Source organism: Stylophora pistillata, chromosome 14 (assembly GCF_964205215.1).
Source record: "Stylophora pistillata chromosome 14, jaStyPist1.2, whole genome shotgun sequence".
In the NCBI taxonomy this organism is placed as follows: domain Eukaryota; kingdom Metazoa; phylum Cnidaria; class Anthozoa; order Scleractinia; family Pocilloporidae; genus Stylophora; species Stylophora pistillata.
This window is the reverse complement of record NC_142532.1, coordinates 8,908,956-8,930,749: the sequence shown is the minus strand read 5'-3', so window position 1 is coordinate 8,930,749 and position 21,794 is coordinate 8,908,956. Positions and strand designations below refer to the sequence as shown.

At 38.3% G+C, this 21,794-nt stretch overlaps 2 protein-coding genes across 6 annotated transcripts; one reads left to right on the top strand and one right to left on the bottom strand.

The window, feature by feature from the left end:
• Positions 1–268: 268 nt before the first annotated feature.
• On the bottom strand, positions 269–7,877 carry LOC148716398 (uncharacterized). Of its 2 annotated transcripts, none has more exons than XR_015995358.1 (2): positions 7,527–7,877; positions 269–4,184 (listed from the first exon to the last, which is right to left on the bottom strand). XR_015995358.1 is itself a non-coding variant. In XM_088745135.1 (2 exons), exons 1-2 carry the CDS (start codon positions 7,544–7,546, stop codon positions 2,509–2,511), a joined length of 912 nt encoding a protein of 303 aa, XP_088601261.1. In that variant the 5' UTR covers positions 7,547–7,877; the 3' UTR covers positions 269–2,508. The 2 variants fall into 2 exon arrangements, 1 of the variants encoding a protein (XP_088601261.1); XM_088745135.1 differs by having other exon boundaries at positions 269–3,400.
• Positions 7,878–9,033: 1,156 nt separating this feature from the next.
• On the top strand, positions 9,034–21,252 carry LOC111338085 (creatine kinase M-type). Of its 4 annotated transcripts, none has more exons than XM_022944503.2 (5): positions 9,034–9,158; positions 16,368–16,651; positions 17,657–17,975; positions 18,724–18,985; positions 20,701–21,252. In XM_022944503.2, the coding sequence occupies exons 2-5, from the start codon at positions 16,468–16,470 to the stop codon at positions 21,064–21,066; spliced, it is 1,131 nt and encodes a 376-aa protein (XP_022800238.2). In that variant the 5' UTR covers positions 9,034–9,158; positions 16,368–16,467; the 3' UTR covers positions 21,067–21,252. The 4 variants fall into 4 exon arrangements, with proteins under 4 accessions (XP_022800238.2, XP_022800239.2, XP_088601260.1 ...); XM_022944504.2 differs by lacking the exon at positions 9,034–9,158 and adding an exon at positions 9,263–9,422; XM_088745134.1 differs by lacking the exon at positions 9,034–9,158 and adding an exon at positions 9,273–9,385.
• Positions 21,253–21,794: the final 542 nt, after the last annotated feature.

Below are 21,794 nucleotides of genomic sequence, written 5' to 3'. Positions count from 1 at the left end.
TGTATTATTTATACATCAGATACTAAGTTGTGTCAAACAATGTCTTGTTCACAATTAACAAACATTAAAAAAAAACCCAGGTGTATGTAAATTTTGTGGTTAATATGTTTTTACTATCCAGACAGATACAGCTAATCAAAGTGAATGCTGGTGAGATTCACAACAAGTTATTCATTGTTTCCAATAGGGAGAGGTTAGAGCAGGATCGTTCACTTAAGAGGGAGCAGGAGAGTGCATTGCACAAGGCAATAGAGGATGACAAGGTAAATCGCTTTTCCCAAATACTTATATTGCACAAATAATACCAATATCAATTATGTCAATCCTAGCATGATTACCTGTTGCAAAAAAACTAAAAGAAAGAACAGATTAGAAGAAAGTCAGGCAATGAAATGAGGATTATTTTTAGAAGGCTTCCTTTAAGACTTCAGGAGCCAAAACAAGCACCAGCCATCAAAGTATGGCCCAAGTTTCAGAGACATATCCCCAAACAGGAAAGGAAATAAAGTGATTCTACATAAATAACACTTGTTACCAATAAAACTGCTATAATTGCCACTTTCTCTGTTAAGATTTAGCAGCAGCAATTTCAAGATCTTTTTTCTACACTATCAGTGAAATATTACTGAGGTTGTCATGTATTTATTCTGTCAGATTAAAGAATCAAGCAAGAAAAGGGAGGCCCGACAAGCCAGAGTTACAGACGTCAGTCAAGAAGGAGAAAAACAGAAAGTGACAATCATCCTCAACCACTCAAACGGCAAGGAAGAGCACCAGTTCATCAAAGGTGCCTTCTTCCAGGTACATATAAACAATGACACAAATTATTAAACTTTAACTAGAATTTTGGTAAAATGTAGACATACAGTGATTGGCAAATAGCTGTTTATAAAAAGAAATCTAACCTTTTTTCCTGTTTAAATGATATAGGAAGTATATGACTGGGCAGGCTCCAACAATGCTCTCCCATTACACTTCTCTATTCAAAGAGGTAGGGAAGTGGTAAAACATGGAGACCTCTTGGAGAGAGCAGAGGTGCTTCATATTCATGAGAGAGTAAGTAAATAATAATATTGCATAAAACAAATAACAACTACAGTACTAGAAATCTGGAGTTGGAGTCTAAAATATACTTGTGTTATTTCAAGAAGGCAAATGGAATGCCTTTGGTGAATTCAAATTTGTTCAAAATACCCTTTTAATCCTGATTTTTAGAGGTGGTGGAAAAAATATGGCAAATGATATGCTATCTCCTGGTATTTTTTAGCACACAAAATTAATCTTTATGAGATACATAAGAAATACAAGGATGAATTTTGAGGGTTTTTTTTCTTGCATATTCACCAATGTGCCTGCATGAAGTTTGAAAGTCACAGTGGTAAAGTGTTCAAACAGCTACCCTGGTAAATACTGTGGAATTTATGTAATAAACCTTATCTTTGATTCTGTTAACTTGTTTTTGTTTTTTTTTTAATCCAGGATGAGGCAGAGATTAAATCCCTACTGGGATCAGAGGTTAGAATACACATAGTAACAACTTATCTTTGAATGTACGATGCAACACCGCATAATAAGTAAAGTGTATGCTCGGACTGGTCAATTTACTGCAAATTATCTGCCTATGAGTGTTAGAAGCAAAATGGCACAAGTGATCAAAACAGAAAAAAAGAATGTGTATTATTGAAGAAGTAAACTGCAAAGCTCTTATCACCATAGCCAGTCTTTAGTGTAAACCGTTTCTTTCTCCACTCAGCCTAATTTTTCAGTTTGATTATTATTAAAAGCCAAAATCATCTTTTTGGACTATGCATTTTGTATACCCAGGTTGAAAGGAAATATTCCCGATTTGCAATTTGAAAGTGACCCTTCATCCACAATACTAGGTGAGAAATACAAATATTATATATTAAACAAATAATTACCAAAAAATGAAAAAAAGAATGTAAAGAATAAAAATGAAGTGCCTTCAAATGAAACTGAACATGTATGAAAAGCAGAACCAGTCTTAGCAAACTAGGTAATGCAACCCTACAAGAAAATTACAGGTAATCTGCCTTGCTCAGTGATCATAAGCCGAAAATAAGGACAAACATTAGGACTAGATGATGTTCCTAAAATCAGAGATAACATCTTTCTTTAAAAAATTTCAGAAGATATTGCCTTAATACCAAAAATCAACACTGGTCATATGTTAAGTAATGTGTTGAGGGCTTACTAATTTCATATTTGTTACCTGATAAACAATGAGGGTTGCCACACAATTCTGTAATTTACTGGATAAATCACCATCACCTGTATTGCTTGAGCAATTACAGTAAAATATAGCTATATTAAATTGTGTATTTTTACATACTGACTAGTTCTCCTCCCAACAGATGAAGATCCTAACACAAGCAAAACAAATGAGGTAAGGGAAGCAGTGCGCATTAAAATGTCACGTAAAATTATTGGTAGTACGCTACATTATGAAAACCCTACCATAACATGTTGCATTGTATGTTCTATAGATTATTGACCAAAAAAAGTTGACTTAAACTTAAAAATCTCGCATGTCCCTTGGGACGAGGTTCTTTGTGCGCCGTGACGCTTAGGCAGACTGACGGGTCCCTTGGGATGAGGTTCTTCATGAGCCGCAACACTTGGGGCAGACTGAAAGGTCCCTTGGGACGAGGTTCTTCGTGAGCCACGACACTTGGGGCAGACTGACAGGTCCCTTGGGATGAGGTTCTTCGTGAGCCGCGACACTTGGGGCAGACTGAAAGGTCCCTTGGGACGAGGTTCTTCGTGAGCCGCGACACTTGGGGCAGACTGACGGGTCCCTTGGGACAAGGTTCTTCCTGAGCCACGACACTTAGGGCAGACTGAAAGGTCCCTTGGGACGAGGTTCTTCGTGAGCTGCGACACTTGGGGCAGACTGGCGGGTCCCTTGGGACGAGGTTCTTCCTGAGCCGCAACACTTGGGCAGACTGAAAGGTTCCTTGGGACGAGGTTCTTCGTGAGCCGCGACACTTGGGGCAGACTGACGGGTCCCTTGGGACGAGGTTCTTCCTGAGCCACGACACTTGGGGCAGACTGAAAGGTCCCTTGGGACGAGGTTCTTCGTGAGCTGCGACACTTGGGGCAGACTAACGGGTCCCTTGGGACGAGGTTCTTCGTGAGCCGCGACACTTGGGCAGACTGAAAGGTTCCTTGGGACGAGGTTCTTCGTGAGCCACGACACTTGGGGCAGACTGACAGGTCCCTTGGGACAAGGTTCTCCGTGAGCCGCGACACTTGGGACAGACTTAAAGTTCCCTTTGGACGAGGTTCTTCGTGAGCCGCGACACTTGGGGCAGACTTAAAGGTCCCTTGGGACGAGGTTCTCCGTGAGCCGCGACACTTGGGGCAGACTGACGGGTCCCTAATGGGACAAGGTTCTTTGCGAGAAGCATTATTTTGTGCAGACTTACTTAATGTTGTTCATGTGATCTAGTTCTCATTTTAACAAAAATATTTTAAGATATGTCAATGTACATACAACTGAACAAAATGAACTGTCATGGCTTCCTCCTGCATAACACTAACATCAACACCTGACCAAATAATATTAACAACAGCAGGGTGGAACAACTGACAGTATCTATTATCACTGTAGTTTTAAATAAGGGTCATGCTATCATGTAAACAACTTATCAACCTAAATAACTAAGTAAATAGAGATGATGTTAGTAACATCATTTTCCAAGTGTGTTTAGTTAAGGTATTGAATGCCCTATTTTAATTTGCTATTGAAATATGAGGTCATGTAATTAGATTAGTTCATGTACATTTCATCAGTGTCTATTTAATTTTATAATACTGCATCTACGTTATGATAGTCATGGTTATTATGGAAAGTAAGAGATTGAGGCAGTGGCATCTTGGCTTTTGCTATTGTTCCTTGTTGTTAAAAGTAAGTTACACGTGACTCTTGTGGATGGCATACTTCCCTTTACTTTTTATCTTGTTTCAGAAACCACTACCAGGTACATCTGGAATTATTTTTGCACAAGCAGGTGAGAAGCATATTATCTAATAAGTAAAATACTCAGTATTTTACCAACCAGTAAGGATACTGATTTTCATGTTGGTAAAAGTGGCCATCTCTGATGATAGTTGATCCACTGCATTTTAGAGGATAACATGGCATAAGGATGTCATTAGAGCTACAAAAGAATTTAATCAGAAGGTTGAACAAAATGATCAGACTCTATTAGAAGATATTGAAAGAACATAGAAATGTTTATTCTTGTCCTAGAGACCATGGATTAGGGAAATTTCCTACTGACCCTTTTAGCTAAGGCCCCTACTTAACCTGGCAATCTATAATTCCCTCCAAACTGGGACAATATAATTATCAGAGAAATATATAATTGTAAGTCAACAGCAAGAAAAAGAAAATTACTGGTCAACCTACAATTTCTAAAATTATAATTTTTCGCCAGAAGAAGGACAAGAAATCGAGGAAAGTTGTGTGAACATCGACAAGGAGGAGAAGTAAGTAGAAGAAGAGAAAAAGGAGTAAAAGAAAGAAGAGGAAGAGAGGGAGCACACAGAAGAAGAGAAAAAGAGGGAACATAAAGATGAAGAGGGGAAGGAACATGTTAAACATGAAAGGAAAAGGAAAAAGAAGGACAGGAGAACAACCTCAAAAAGAAAAAAGCCAGTAGTGGAAAATCACCCAGAATGTTAAAAGTTTAAAAAGACTTTAAAAGGACCCTTGTCAGCCACACCTTTGTTTTTGTTTACGTAGTATGGATGTTTCCATATTTTATTTCATGTAGAGGAGATCCAAATATAAAAATGTACGATCAAACTGCTTAGGGTAATTTAAAAGACTTCCAGAAACACAACTTGGGACAATGCAATAAAATTTCACTCTCCCATACATTTCACATATTTTCATGGTCATCAAAAATGGTAGAGGCTAGCTAGAGTCCTTCAAAATTTCTTCAATAGAGGCTACTATAAAACAACAAGTTTTGATGATAAGCAACAAGTGTAGAACCCAAAACTTCAGTTCCTAATGTAAATATGGTTAGTGTTATAGGGAACTAAAGTGTTCAGTTTAGAATTTAGTCAAAGTGGGTCATGTATTGCATGACATTTTATATTAAGTCATTTCAAAAACAAATGGTCTGGGTCAAACTATGATCTTCAAACTTCCAAGAACTGACATCATTCAAACCATCACCAGTATGTCAGAGTCTTTATGCTTTTCAAAGTTTTAGTTGTTTATTGTGGTAAACAATTAAATCATCATAAAGTGGAATTATTATTTTAAAAAATTATAGACCAATCTTGAATATAAGATGTCAAAAAACAGCGAAATATATTTTTCATTTCGTGCTTTTTGACCCCAAGTAACTGATTCAACTTCAAATCATGTTTTCAGGTTCAACTGCCATTCTCTTTTGCTTGAAAAACACAATTAGCTTTTGTCCTTGTTTCATAACAAAACATAAACACAAGAACAAAGACAACAAATGAAGCATCGAACAATCAGTAAATCAACATATGCAAAATGTCTAAGTAGGCTCATACTAAAATTGTACTCATACCCACGTAATCTGAAATGCTAGTCATCTTAATACTGTGCGCTCAACTAAGGATAGTAAGCACACCCATTTGTTTTAGTTTTCTTTAATTATTGTCAGCTACTTTGGAAGTACTTAATATATATGAGGTAACTTGGTTTTTGTTTGTTTGTTTGTTTTTTAGTTTGTTTTTGCATCAGTAAGAGTCCACAACCATTTCATTTAGTGTTAGAATAGAATATTCCACATAAATAAAACTAAAACATGAACTAGATCGAACACTGGAACTAGTTATGATTTGAATTTAATAGTTGATGCATGCAAAATAGAAGACTTCTAAAAAGAGTGCAAAAATTTAGGCTTTTATGAAACTATACACCTTAACCTCAACCATGTTTACTTTACTGAAAGGTGTGAAATTAGCTTCCTTGGGTGAGAGCACAGCGATTTAATATCTAGAGTAGGGACCCCTTGGCTTAATTCTCACCTTGCACTGAACAGTAGGCAAAGTTAAAATTACATTATACAGTACACACATATATATTGATATATAAAAAATTGTGGTAAGAAGTTAAAACTTATTCATATTTTGATGATGATCCATAAGCATGCAAACCAAAAAAAGGTCCCTAGTTAGTCACACCTTTGTTTTAATTTACCCGTGGATTTTTTGATATTTTATTTCATGTAGAGCAGGTGCAACTTAAACAACAAACATGGCAGATTTGATGTTAAGTTTATTATTTACTATGGTAAAATCGACTTGTATTTATTAAATTAATAAGTATTAAATATTCAGTTCAGTTACTAATATCAAAAATGTCTTGCTTATGTTTTTAGTCATGATCACAAATAAGGATTACGGTTTTTTTTCAGACAATAAAGTGCGCTAGGTCAGGTTATATGAAAATTAAGGTCAGCTCAAAAAGCACTTGATTATTTTGTTACAAGTGAACTGTTGCAGTTGTGTCATAGCTTTTACAGTTGATTAGTTTGGTGGATCTATTACAAAATTAATATTTAACATTTTAGGAATCTTATTTGTTCTGAACTATCAAACCAATTCATAAAAATTAATTACTTTTAACTTAATTGTCAAGTCCATGTTAATCTTAATAGTTAACATTTAATGTGGTTATATCAACTAAGTTGAAATTATAGGTTAGCCACAGTACTGTAGAGAGTTAAAAAGCTGACGTTTCAAGTTTTGGCTCTTCACTCTGACAAAGGGTTAATGCTCAAAACATCAGCTTTTCAAATCTTCAGGGTGGCCAGTTTACAATTTCATCTTAATTGATCTACCCCCACTGACACAGCACCACAGCTTCTTTAAAAACCTCCACCGTTCATTCATTTGTGAACATTTAGTCAATTTTGATTTAGAATAGATTCCTCTGCTATCAAAAATATCACAGTGTGATTGTGTTCCACAAAATTATCTGAATAGAATAAGAGTGAAACAAATTCATGCAGCTTGACCTGTATTTTACACTTCAATTTGACTGTAAGCATTCAAAATTGGATAACAAATTTAGCTTCTTCAAAAAAATTATAGTATCCCACCATACTTTCACATGTTCCATGAAATGTTGCTGAGCTATTATGGTCTTAGAAAATGGACATAAGTATAGTTAACATTATTCTTCTTACCATTTGTTTCCAAGATGAGAAAATTTTCCTTTTGTTTTTTTCCATTCCCACTAATATGAATGTCTGCTGGTAGCTATGCATACGCGTGACTGACTTGAATTCTGGTGCCGAAATGTTAGTTTTACTCATCCTCTACTCAGTCTTTCTTTTCCAAACCATTTTAACATTTCCTAAGAATTATGTTCTTTTTTCGGCTAAAAATGACCAATTAAAATAGGAACGCGAAAATCTATCGAGCTTACGTAACCGAAAACTATGAAGCAGCAAGTAGGAACAAACACCCTCCGGTAAGACAATGTACCAGAAGAAACCAATTCTTACCTTAGAATCATTTCCTCCATATCTTTAGCAGCGTAAAAATATTCTTTCCCCCTCTCGCGTTCTTTTAAAAATTTAATAAAAGTCCTGAGTTCGCGACGACAAGTATGCTAGAACATGGCCACTCTCGCTCGCCCCAGACTTCCTCCCGTATTGAGCCTCGATTAGTAAAGCGAGGCTCGGTTGCGAGGCTCGACTGGAAAATCGAGGCTCGATTGGAAAATCGAGGCAAGATTGCAAAATCGAGGCTCGATTGCATAATCGAGGCTCGTATGTCGAAGCTTGGCAAAACGAGGAATCGTGGTCGTTTTTGATCAGGTGCTTTTGGGCTCGTTTCCCAGAAACTTTGAATGATCCTGATTTCCCTTCGAATAACAACAAATTTTGACAAGCAACGGAAGTGAAAAGTGGTGAGTGGGTGGAATAAATTAAAAATTTCGCAACTTCGAGGGAGATCATAGCTTTTAAAAATATCACGTAGGTATCCATCGTATTGATCATCAATACATAATTGTCATCAATCAGAAAACACGGCACAATGATGGAGCACTGAGGTGGACCGTTTTACTCAAGTATCTCCCAATGTGTCGGCTACAAGTGTTATCATGACATGTTAAAAACATGAAACTGACAAAACTAAACATCTCCACACACAGCTGAGCACATCAATTCACCGCTCATCGATCATCTGAGTGGGTCTAGTGATTCCTTGCTTATACATCGTACGTTTTTTTTGTATTGAATTGATATCTGTTTTCAAGTCCATTATGAAGCTTTCTTCACGGCAATCTTCCTGACGAGGAAGATAAGGGCCAATGATTCTTGTTCAAGCGTAGAATCACGTCTGAACGTTATTACTGAAAACTTAGGCGAGATAGAACTGAGCTTACTGAGGCATTGACCGCTGATGGCAAGTCTGTTTGAATGCTATTAGAGCCACACAAATTCACACTAAATAAAATAATCAAATTAAAATATGTTCCGAGACATGATGGCTGTGGCTCTTGATCCATTTCAGCGCTTTACTCCAAGGAAAAAGTAATAAACTGTTTTGTAAATTGGCCTGCTCTAGGAGGAAAAATACCTTACAAAGAACTTGACAGATACGTACACTTCTGAGATATTCCCACACGATTCTTACAAATTCTTACTTTATTGCAAAAGAGTTCCAAACTATTCACATTTACGTCATTGTAAACAAGACTTTGATATTGGATTCAGAGACATCTGCAAAGAGGCCGAAGCATAAGAAGTTAAGAGGTTCTCAATGAGGTTAGCCGTTGGCGTAAAATGGCAAAACAAATAGCCGTTTGGCGTAAAGTTGACAACCTCCACTGTCGTTAAAAAAGTTTAAAATATTTTTAATAAAAAATAATGGAAAGGAACTGTTTGCCGTTAAAAGGCCAAACTTTTTATTTCTAGCCGTGAAAGCCAGCACGAGACCCCAAAATCACATCAGGTATATAATGCACTCAACCATTTTGTCAACAGTAGCTGCATTCCTTAAATTTTTCACTAGAAGATGAGTACTTTTATTTGCCATTAGTCGAATGGTAATCATCGGCTTCATGCTGAACCTTTGTCAAGAATGCTGTCTAAAGGAAAAGCAATAGAACCTTATCATACTATATTACGGTAGGAATTCATCAAGTAATTGTAATTGTAAATAATTGCAACTCTGCCCATGCAAAATAAGTGGCAAACTAATTAAAATTGCATGTAGTTTTGGTAATAAACTCCAACGCAACCTCTGCCTACGAACTATAACCCACCCACAAACTATCGGACAGTAAACATTAGATCGATGGGAGAAAACTAAGCTTACAAGTTGTTGGGGACGACATAACGAAAATTGTCTCGAGGTGAGAAATGTGGGAGAGGAATAAGGTTCTTTAAGAGGTAGGAAGGAAACCTATGCTGCTTGTCTAATGATAATATTAATAATAACACCTTTATTTAGACACGATAATGTTTAAAGCTGAACAGCTTGTGGGGTCGTGTGTAAATCCAAATAAACTCTAAATTAAATAAATTCAAATGCTGACGGTTTTTGAGGAGAAGGGAAAACCAGAGTACCCGGAGAAAAACCTCTCGGAGCAGATTACAGAATCAACAAACTCAATCCACTTATGACGCCGGGTCCGGGAATCGAACCTGGGACACATTGGTGGAAGGCGAGCGCTCTCACCACTCCGCCAACCCTGCTTCCCTGAATTCAAATTTGCCCAATCTCGCCGTTTTCTCCTGGTTCTTGTTTTCCCTGGCACCGTTTGATAACCTCAGTTTAAAGTTTCTTCTCTGACGTGCATCGGAGGCGACGATGTCTTAAATTCAAAATAGCCTTTCGTATGATTTCATCTTGTTTATGATTAACAATTCTTGGTGTTCAAACTTTCAAAGTAAACATATATGCCGCACCGCACATATTCGTTCATCTTACGTGGCGTTATTGGCACTGTCGTGATTTTAGCAAGAATAGTTCTTTTTTTTTTTTTGTCATTTCATTTTAGACAAGTCTTTTCTCGGCCTGGCTCAAATAAACGTAAAAAAAGTGGTGTCTTCTCGTGAGTCAAATCAACCTGGCAATATAATTCATCATTATCTCCTCCGAAAAGCAAAATTTGAATTGCCAAGTTCTCAAGAACCGAGCCTTTCATTTTGCCATAGAAATACCTCAGCTTGAATCTAAAGAACGACATTTGAACACTTAGAGCGATATTCTCCCCGGAGAGCGAATTCAGTTTTCCCAAGCATAAGCTTATGGCATTGTTACGGGTGGTTGTGTGTTATTTCGCTCTGTTCACTTGCGCTCTTTTCTACATTAAAAAGCAATTTTTTTGCAGTTTAAACGTGCTATTATTCACCGCCCTCCGGATTCTTTCTAAACCGACAGTATCAGCTGAAGACAAAGAGTGCATTCTCTTACTCGACATTAACTGAAATTTTTTTTCTGTCCTCTGATAATAAAGTAATTAACTCCATTCTCACCTACTTTGGTCTGAACCAGCCCCACGAAATTCACGCGCAAGTCCAAGACTTTAATTGATGTTATTTGCAGCAACGTACCGCTTTACATCTTTTCGGTGAAAAAAATCCCAGCTGACTTGAGTGATCATGAACTCATAGGATGTGCTCGCGAGCTGTACAATGATTCAATCCGCGAATCATTACTTGCCGAAAATTTGCTAGCTATGACCCCAAGCAATTTTGCGAAGATCTAAACGTTGCGAATCTTGAAGTCGTTTACTCATCTATTCTATCAGCGTAAATGAGGCATGGACCTCTTTTCGAGACATTCTTCGGGTAATTAATCAAAATCGAGTGCGAGTGTTTCATCAGGGATTCCAAACACAGAGAAACAGATGAAAGCACGAGGCAGAAAGCCGCGTGCTTTTATTGTTTTGAGGTGCTTGGAACCCCTGATGAAACACGAAGCACGAATTTTTGGTATAGCTTCTCAAACAAGTACCTTGCGAGCAGAGCCTTTTCTTCTTTCCTTCTTCTTTTCTTCATTGACGGGTTAAAAAGGTTCTGCTCGCAGGGCACAAACAAGTGGCCGACTATTATTATTTATTGAGTCTTGTTGAGCTGTGTGATAAAAACAGTTTGAATGGAATGCGTCATTCGGGATTTATCCAGGTTGATTTAGTGTTTATCATATTCATTGTTTTGTGCTACATGGATGAGTAAAGTTTAAGATTTCGGATGCCCAAAACGTTCGACTTGTTATCAATTCTGTTCTGAAATCTACGGTTAACAAGAACAAGTGAGCGTTACAGATTTTTCAACAATGCATCGCCCAGAATGCTATTGGCTTTCGCAACATGTACTTACAGTGACCAGTTTCATGATGCGCGGCTCAACAATTTGCATATACAGAACAAGTCGGTTGTAATTGGTCAACAGATTAAGCTTTGGGAATACTCTTGTCCCTCGGCAGATTCAACTGCTGTCAATCAAACGGTGTGATGCATGATGTAAATCCAAAGGCGTGATAAAGTTAACAATAGCGCTGTAATTAGAGGCGGGCCGCGCTCTTTACAAAGCATTTTGTCAACAAGTTCGTGTTCGGCAAAATTTTTTTTTTTTTTTTTTGGCTCGTTAGATTTGCAATGGTTAGAACGCGATGGCAAAAAAATTTTCCGCAGAACAGGTTTTAAAAGCGTTGCCAAATAGCGAGCACGATGCGCGGGTAACTCGCTTGTACGTTACGCTCTTTTACTCACGCTCTTTACATAACTTTAATATGGCGGACGACTGAAGAGGCTCGAAGAGCGAAATTTTTATTAAACTACCGCGTTTTAACAGTGCCGGTTTAGATCGTTTTAAAGTTATTTTAAGTGCATCGAATGTGTCTAAAAGACGTGATGTCTTATTCTCGCTCTTTGCAGAGCGTTATGTCGTCAGATTCGCAATGGTTAAAGTACGATGACCAAGGCATATTCCACAGAAAAGGGGTTTTAAGTTAAAAGTATTGCCAAATAGCGAGCGTGAATCACGGGTCCCTCGCTTGTACGCTGCGCTTTGCTCGTGCTCTTTACAAAGCGCGGGAGTTTTGAACACGGGCGGTCGAGTTCCCCTGGGAATCTGTACAAGGGCCAAACAAGTAAGTGACTAGAAGTCGTTTCAGGAGTTAGGTAAAAACCAGAACTTCCAATCGTAAAATCCTTCGAAAATTTGTACGAGGCTTCCTTAAATGTCAGACTACCATAACCATATGCTAATTTGGATTCAGTTCCTGAGAAATCAAGCCTTGATGTAAATCAAAAGCGACTTTCCATACTAACGAGTGACAAAAAAAAACCCAATTTCAAGAGAAAAAAACCAGAACTGGAAACTCTGCGATTGTAAAGTCTGTTTTATTAATACTTTTTCTATAAAAGCCATATGCTAAAACTAATGAATGTTACGCAGTTTCCTCAAAATATAAAAAAAGTAAGCATTTTTCTCTATTGTTTAGCATGTTCTCGCCGAAGAGATTTCAAATTTAGCGCAGTTGGCTGGCTACACAAAAAGAACCGGCAGATATTAGATCTGAGCCCGCGTAAAAGCGGCTTTGTTCAAAGATGCACGGAATCGAGACACTTGGACCAAAGGCTTCGTAAATTCTCGAAGGTATCACTGTATATTTCAAAAGAACTCGCATTTTACCCTATTTTTTTACTTTTATCGACAATCTGAAGCATTAAAAGGCAAAGGTAGCAATGGTTAGACATTGTATTGCATTTGGATGCAACCGGAGCGATAAACCACATTGCAAGCATCTTTCGTGGCATCAGAGTTAATATTAACTCTGGTGGCATTCACTGCCACTGAACAACAAGAAACTTCTGGCGACTTGGCTAGTCAAGATCAAACGGGAAAACACACCCGTGAGTAAAAATTCCATTTTATGAAGTGAACGTTTTGAGAAGGAATGCTTTTCCATGTCATATGCTGTCCGGAAAGTAAGTCTTAAGTCAAACTCAGTTCCCACAATATTCGGTTTCTCCGAACAGAAAACCAAAAGGAAGGCTCCGAAGGAAAGACGCTCGATTGATGATGACTTTCCGGCCAGTATATGACTTGGAAAAGCCATTCCTTTTCAAAACGTTCACTGCATAAAAAGGAATTTTTACTCACTGGCGCGTTTTCCCGTTTGATCTTGACTAGCCAAGTCGCCAGAAGTTTCTTGTTGTTCAGTGGCAGTGAATGCCACGAAAGATGCTTACAATGTGATTTATCGCTCCGGTTGTTGCATCCGAATGCAATACAATGTCTAACCATTGCTATCTTTGCTTTTTGAATGCTTCAGATTGTCGATAAAAGTAAAAAAAAAAAAATAGCGTAAAATGCGTGTTGTTTTGAAATATACAGTGATACTTTAAGAATTTATAAAGCCTTTGGTCCAAGTGCCTCGATTCCGTGCATCTTTAAACAAACCGTTTTTACGCGGGCTCAGATATGATATCTGCCACTCTGGGCGACGGGTAAGACCAAAGAACGCTCAAGATTTGCCACTGAGCCAAGCGGACTGAAAAGATTGGTGTGGATGTACAAGCAGTTCAGTATTTCAGAGTGTAACTTTCGATAATTGTAATGTTAAAGTCGTTATAAATTCTACGAACTGCGATAATGTGTAAATTAACCAGGTGCATTTGAGCGCTGGAATTAACCAAGTGCATCTGAGGGCTGGACTGTTGTGCTGGAGGTCGAGGGTTCGAGCCCCGGCCGGACCAACACTCAAGGTCTTAAAATAATTGAGAAGAATATGCTACCTTTCTATAACATCAAGAAATGGTTAGATATTCTAGTCTTCTCGGATCGGGACGAATAAATGGAGGTCCCGTCTCCTACAGGGTTAGGGGTAGGAGACGTTAATTTCCCACGCACGAGATTACTGTGTGATGGATGTCCTCCCCTGGGGTGGGATGAGTGAGTTAGGATTGATTGTAAAGCGCTGTTGATCTGTCATTGTAAATAGCGCTCTATAAGTGATAAATTGTAATTGTATCCAAATCTTAAAAGATTTTCATCTAGTTTCTCCGTTGGCTATCCAAACGCATCCACGTAATGAGGTAAACAGTTGTTGATTGGAGGGCTCGAGCTATGAATTATTAATGTATTTGAAAACGGTGTATCGTCAAACATGCCCCCCTTATTTCAAAGAAGATCAAGGGCCTACTATGTCCTTGGTTGACTCCGGATGTAAAAAAAAAAGAGATGAATCTCAGGAAAGGTTTGCTCAGGAAAGCCCGCCCAACTGGGTCTTAACATAAAGGCAACTCAACAGAGTATCTGGCCTTGTTAAAAAATGTGAAAGCAGATATAATCGAGATCGCCTTAAAGATTTTGCTGCCTCTCCTACCAAATAACCCCCTGAACAAGGTTCGGTGTTGTGATAAAAGAATCAAAGTCAACTGATGAAAGCTTCCTTGCAAACAACTTTTCCGAATATTTCAGTACCGTTGCCGGCAGAAATCTGAAAAGCAAATCAATCTTGCTTCGTTACTTTGCCAGGAGCGAATCTGCTGAAGAAAATCCCCCCAATCAAGTTATGGAAAGTCACTTTTGAAACTCCGAAAGAATCGGATATTCTTTAAGAGCTTAGAAATCTTAAACGAAAGAAAGCGTCTAGACTGGATAATTCCCCCCCCCCCCCCTCTCCCGTATTGCTTAAAGACTCTGCTCTTGTTTTGACTAAACCTTTGACATGTCTCATTAATTCATCTCTTGAAACTGGGGTTGTGCCTGGTGAGTGGAGAGCGGCAAAGGTGATTCCCCTCTTTAAATGTGAGTCTCAACGGAAATAACTGTTATTTACTTCACTGTTTTATCAGGAAGGAGGCCGGGAGCAGTTTTCATTCCGTTCTATTAAGTAAATTGTCCCGTTATAGCGAACATAGTACGGAACTACAATGGTTTACTGACTACTTATTCTAATGGAATTATGTTTCCCATTTCGGGACTACTTCCAAAAATTACATCATAACGCGTTAAACACTAAAAACAAGGGGAAAACAACAAACCTGCCGAGGATCAAATTGGACTTTGTGTGCCTCATTTTTTATGTTTTGGGTGCCTCAATTTTAACTAATTTCCTTCATGTTTGAGGAACATTAACTCGAGAGTTTTATTTAGGAAAGCCTTCGACGATTAATACTAGTGATTGCTATCGTAGTTTCAGCAGTTTTCAACTGAATGTCTATTTTTTTTATATCTTCTGTCCTGTGTTATTATTAATTCAGACCGGCATTTTCTATTTCGATTCAACAGAAGAATAAATGAGTCTCATTATTTCAGCTAAATGGAGAGGCAATTGAAACCTTGCGGTACTTAATTGATCTGCCAGCGACTTAAACTTGTAAGACAAGCAATTAAACACTCATTGATCAGACGAAGTTATCACGTATGAATTGCTTTTCACTTGACGTCATCGAAATTAAAAACAAGGTATTACCACTGAGTCTTTTTCAGATTTTATCTTAGTTTTCAGAACAGCCAAAGACTTATCTTACCTTTGTATTGATAGAGTTTAGTTTGATCTGGTTTTTCGCTTTGTCATATAAAATGGCCGAGAATGCTGTCACATAGGTTAAAAAAGTGACTCATCTGCTGAAATTTTGCAATCTGAATAGTCCTTTCATGATATCAAACAAATACTCGTATAGATGTTTATAAGGCCTACGGCAATAGCTTCCGGCCGCCATATTTGTGCCCCACAAACGTGGAGTCTCAATACAAAGCGTTATAAATTTGAATAGAACACTTCTTCGAACATCTCCCGCACGAAACATCGTACAGATTTGAATCTTCGCGAAACTGTTTGAATATTCATCTTCTTTAATCTCTTTGATTCTCGGCTTTATCTGTTGAGGATTTTGATGATAGTGTGACTGTGAAAACTGGCAATAGCAAGACAGAACTTTTCAAAGTCAATTTTAGTAATTCGATATACAGATTCGACTAGTAAAATGATGATATAAAGTGAGATCTGGGAGACAAAGCGAGCCATACCAAGTAAGTTGACTTCTATAAAGAGGAAACCAAAGGGGATAATATTCTTGTCACTCTCACGCTTGATTTTTACTTAATTATTGAATTAACTTCCGCGCGGTAAAAATGGGAACTTTATTCGCTTGTCTGTATTTTTTTTTCCTTTTGGGGCACCGTTTGTATTATTTTGGTGTAAAAATATCGGTTGTCACCACAGTGTAGGTCAGTGGCCACAGAGAAACCAATTGCGCTGTTTCCCCTGCAGTCAATAATCCAAATGATATGAAACAACTCTAACCAATAAACATTAGTTAATCTAGGGATCTTGATAGTGCTATTCATTAACTGATAATTATATTGCATTGTTAGACGTCACAGTGGTTAATTGGATCGATAGTTGAAGCCAGTCAACAGCAAGGGTAACTGACACGATATTCGCTCTGTGAGAGGCTTCGTTCTGCGTTACATAATGGGTGAAATCAAAGCAGCTTATAAGAAGTTTACTGCTAAAGATGACTTTCCCGATCTTTCTACACATAACAACTACATGGCAAAGGCCCTCACGCCAGAGGTTTATGAAAAGTTGAGAGGACAGGTCACCAAGAATGGATTCACCTTGGACGACGTTATTCAAACTGGTGTGGATAATCCAGGTAGGCCAAGAAACCACTCTCGTTCTTGTTAATGGTTGTAAATGTTTTTCTGTACGGCATAAACACTTGATTGTAACCTTCATCTGATGAGAATTTATTCAACCAGTCCTCGCGCGCGCGAGAAAAACTGCCTATGAAAGTGAAACGGGCTTCTATATAAGTGACATTCGTAGGGCCGTACAAAAAAATTAAAAAAAGCGTACAACATTTAACATCCACTCGTATGTGCAGTGGAAAGAAGAAAGAGAAAGTATCAGAAAATTTTGTATTGAAAAATGATAAAGTTTCTGAGAGCTTTATAGAATCAGCTGGTGTGGCATTCAGGCGAAGATTAAGCAGAAAATCCTTGAAATTAACAGCTGGATGAGCGGCATTGATGGTGCAGAAAAAAGAGAAAACGCACTTTTAGGGCGCAAATTTATTCAAGTACTCTACTTGAGTACGAGTAACATAAATATTCACTTTTCGATCACTTTCGGAGATTCCACCTAATCGAATGTAGCATATCTTGGGATTTGTCTTTAAATTTTACACTCGCTCCAGGAGGAAAAAAATGATTCACTCGTGTTGAAATGTTTGAAATATTACTAAATAATGGTTAACTTTCAACCTGCAACTTTTTGAGAGCGCTTCCCTGGATGGTTTTGTTTTTTAAATCTACATTGAGAGAATTGGAGACTCAATATCAAAGTAGTAAAAATTAAGTCTAAAAAGTGTACTGCGTGTGTAAAGAAAGTCGATAATTTTGATGATTTTGAAAATCATAAAACTTAAGAATAAAAAGCCACAAGTCTTCTGCTGCTTCCTAATACGTGCTAAAGGTTGTAGTACAGTTTTTGATAGCATCAAATGCAAAGTTCCGCAGTCTAGGAAAGGTCCTTTGGCAGCAAGTTTTAGGTCATTAGGTTACATTATTATTGTAATCTTAATTTGCGAGTAGGTATTCACAATATAGTAGGAAGCGATGTTATTCGACACTGTGCTTGTACGTTGATTCTTTATCAGGTCATCCATTCATAATGACCGTAGGGTGTGTAGCAGGAGATGAAGAATCGTATGAAGTGTTTGCCGACCTGTTGGATCCAGTAATCGAGATGCGTCATAACGGCTACAAGAAAACTGACAAGCACAAAACCGACCTCGATTTCACCAAAATAAAAGGCGGCAAACTTGATGAGAACTATGTATTATCGTCACGTGTTCGCACCGGGCGCTCCATTAAGGGATTTTCCTTGCCACCACACTGCACACGTGCTGAGCGACGAGGAGTTGAGAAGGCTGTGGTTGACGCCCTGAATAACCTGGATGGGGAATTCAAGGGAAAGTATGAATAGATTTTCTTTTCAAGAACGCTCTAATCGAAAATCCAGGGCGTGCGTAAGGCAGATGTATCGGGTATTATCAAAAACTCATCGAGATCCAAAGAAAGAGTCGTTTTTTTAACAAAAGTGAATCCCAGTTACAATGAATACCGTATACATTAAGTAGAAGCACCTATCTCCAGTCTCTAGTGTCCTGTGTCCAGTGTCCTGTGTCCAGTGTCCTGTGTCCAGTGTCCTGTGTCCAGTGTCCTGTGTCCTGTGTCCAGTGTCCTGTGTCTAGTGTCCTGTGTCCAGTCTCCTGTGCACTAGTGTCACCTTCTGAACCAAATGTTTTACGGCCAGTGCAGACAGAGGTTAAAAACATCGGACTTTAAAATTAGTAAAACTAAACGACACCACAAGAAACAGAACTGTCGTACTCATAAGAAAACAAAATTCGACTTGATGTTACAATAATATAATTCAAAATAACGGAATATTTTAAAAGCTGCAAAAAGATTTACCGGCAAAAATTCGTGGGCAGCTAGCATTGGGAGGGTTATCAGATTGTTTGATGAAATTTAGAAACATCATCATTTTTGTAAAGGAAGGAGCCACTTGCAGCATCCCATTTCCCCTATTTACACCTTTGATACTGTATGAGTAAAAAGCAAAAAAGAAAAAAAGTGACTACGTTTGTCAATTCATCGCTCCAGCTTTTTCTTTTTTTAACTGGTTCTTTTAAATTCCAATTTTTAACCCCTTTTTCAGATACTATCCGCTCGACAAAATGACGGAAGCTGAACAGGAACAACTGATTGAGGACCACTTCCTGTTTGACAAACCCGTGTCTCCTCTTCTTACGTCTGCTGGAATGGCACGTGACTGGCCCGATGCCCGCGGGATCTGGCACAATGAAAAGAAAAACTTTTTGGTGTGGATCAATGAAGAGGATCACACTCGGGTGATTTCCATGCAGAAAGGAGGAGATATGGCCGCTGTGTTTGAACGCTTTTGCACTGGGCTAAATAAGGTAATTTGACCGACACCACAGTCGAACCTGTAGAAAGCGATTTCCCACGGGGAATTCTGGAATAACCGCTAAAAACAGTTTTTTGTGTATGATAAAAAACAATACACAACGCCACTTAATGCCATAATTGAGCACTTCACGTACAGAATCTCGCTCAAAATTACTACTCACTTTGATTTTGAGAGAAAAAGATGGATTAAACGTTACTTGAAGGATTATTAGTTTTACTTGGATGGTTTGACAATACAAACAAGTCTTTGGGACTTACAATTAGTAAAGGTGACCGCTTAATAAAGGTAAAATTACAATGATAAAACAGGAAACAAGTTCGGAACTTTGGAAAACGACCGCTTAATACAGGGTGACCGTTAAATACGGTGTTGTTTATTATAAGTTCAACTGCAGTCGTGAAACAAGTTCAAAGAAATCATTCCATAAATTTAACACATCGAAAACTAGAGTTTGATAAAGAGATGATTTAGGTGATGTTGCAAATGAATCTCTGGGTTTAGTAACATTAATATGTGATTTCTCAAGATTTAACGTCGATATCCATACAGTATCAAAATTTGTCCACAATCATATAAGTGGCTGGTGCCAAAAAGCTTGTTCACCATATATATCATCATCACGCAAAGTCTCCGTGGACACCTTTGGGTGATGCTCAGTGCAATTCGTTACTGCTCTTCTTCCACGTAAATTGTTGATCAGATTTTAATCATTCCTTCGCACTCAGCTTTTTTTTAGAAGGAAGGCACCGAGAGAGGGACTTACGTGGTTAAAAACAAACACAATTTTCCCAATACATGAATTTGCTTACGTAGTTAAAAACAAACGCAATTTTACGTATGATGCACGATCCTCGCAGTAGATAGCGCTATTTAAGCAATAGCGAAAATCAGACCTGAAAAAAATCAGGCCTGTACGGGATTCGAACCACTGACCTCTGCGATACTAGTGCAGCGCTCTACCAATTGAGCTAACAAGCCAACTGGGAGCAGGCCGTTAAGTTGATTCGTAATAAACCCGTGAAAGTGATAAATCAGATACAATGAAATATATGAAATTCATATATTTTGAACTGCGGTATTAGGTACGTATGATGCACGATCCTCACAGTAGATCGCGCTGTTTAAGCAATAGCGAAAATCAGACCTGAAAAAAATCAGGCCTGTACGGGATTTGAACCACTGACCTCTGCGATACTAGTGCAGCGCTCTACCAATTGAGCTAACAATCCAACTGGCTATATAAAATGAAATATATGAATTTCATATATTTCATTGTATCTGATTTATCACTTTCACGGGTTTATTCCGAATCAACTTAACGGCCTGCTCCCAGTTGGCTTGTTAGCTCAATTGGTAGAGCGCTGCACTAGTATCGCAGAGGTCAGTGGTTCGAATCCCGTACAGGCCTGATTTTTTCTCAGGTCTGATTTTCGCTATTGCTTAAATAGCGCTATCTACTGCGAGGATCGTGCATCATACGTATCTAATACCGCAGTTCAAAATATATGAATTTCATTTATTTCATTGTAACCAAACGCAATTTTCTTAATACATGAATTGGCTAAACAGAAAGTCACAAATTATACACCTTTTGCCTGTGTCTATCAAAGAGTTTTGGCCAGGCTTTTGTTTGCTTATCCATTCAGAAACCTTTTTCCATGAATTGGTATTTCTTGTTATTGTTGTTGCTGCTGTTTCCATTAGGTCGAACAACTGATCAAAGGAGCTGGTCACGGTTTCATGTGGAGTGAGCATCTTGGCTATATCTTGACCTGCCCATCAAACCTTGGTACTGGGCTCCGAGGAGGCGTACACCTCAAAATCCCAGAGTTAAGCAAAGACGGAGAGAGACTGGATGGCATCCTGAAGAAATTGCGTCTCCAGAAGCGCGGCACAGGAGGTGTAGACACGGCTTCAGTGGGAGGAACTTTTGACATTTCCAATGCTGATAGGCTAGGAAAGTCGGAGGTGGAGCAAGTTCAAGCAGTGATTGACGGAGTCCAGTTGATGATTGAAATGGAGAAAAGATTGGAGAAAGGTGAATCGATTGATGACTTGATTCCCAAGTAAACCTATGAGATGATCATACCAGGATATTTTCTTGACTGATTTCTTATGGCTGTTCATTAACATTTAACTCTGTGGAGAACTCAGTTAACAAAACATAATGAAGGATCTCAAAAACTTACAGGAGTAGGTGTCAAGATTTTCTTGCTTTTTGATTATCTACGTCTTAATAAACACTTACAACTTTCATTGCCTTGTTTTTCTTCAGCAAGTAGTTACAGAAAAACCAATAATCCTTGGAAGACGCTATTGTAGCGAAAGGTGTTTCTCAACTTCGCAAACCGCAAAAAAATGGCCAAAATATTTGGCGGTTTAAAGGCAAGCGCTTCACTCAGAAACACTTTAACTTGCCACACCACAAAAACAAATTTAAAGAACGAAATGATGAGGTGTTCTTTTGTTCCTCTAGCCTTCCCAAGGTTGTTTTTTGCCGGTGTGTCCTTGCGGATCCAGTAAATTAACGCCCGAAGCGTTATACGTAGGCCCGGCTGTGTTAGCTCTTCAATCTGATTTTCAATAAATTTAGAAAGGGTCAGTGGTCTCTTAGCATAAATGAGATCAATCCTGATATAAAAACGATTCAAATCGCACGAACATAGTTTGCTTTCTCACCCACCAATTTTGTTTTTCCATTTTTCTCCTTGACTTTTTTTTTCGCTTTGGTGGCGCCGCTATATTTCAGATCAAAATACAAATTTCCAGACCCGTGGCCATATGATAAATTTGGAGTG

Coding starts and splice junctions, on each gene's coding strand:
- LOC148716398 (XM_088745135.1), bottom strand. CDS start 7,546: ATGGAGGAAATGATTCTAAG. Junction 3,401..7,526: donor ATGGAGGAAATGATTCTAAG/GTAAGAATTGGT, acceptor TTGTCCCATTAG/GGACCCGTCAGTCTGCCCCA.
- LOC111338085 (XM_022944503.2), top strand. CDS start 16,468: ATGGGTGAAATCAAAGCAGCTTATAAGAAGTTTACTGCTAAAGATGAC. Junction 16,652..17,656: donor AACTGGTGTGGATAATCCAG/GTAGGCCAAGAA, acceptor ATTCTTTATCAG/GTCATCCATTCATAATGACC. Junction 17,976..18,723: donor GATGGGGAATTCAAGGGAAA/GTATGAATAGAT, acceptor CCCCTTTTTCAG/ATACTATCCGCTCGACAAAA.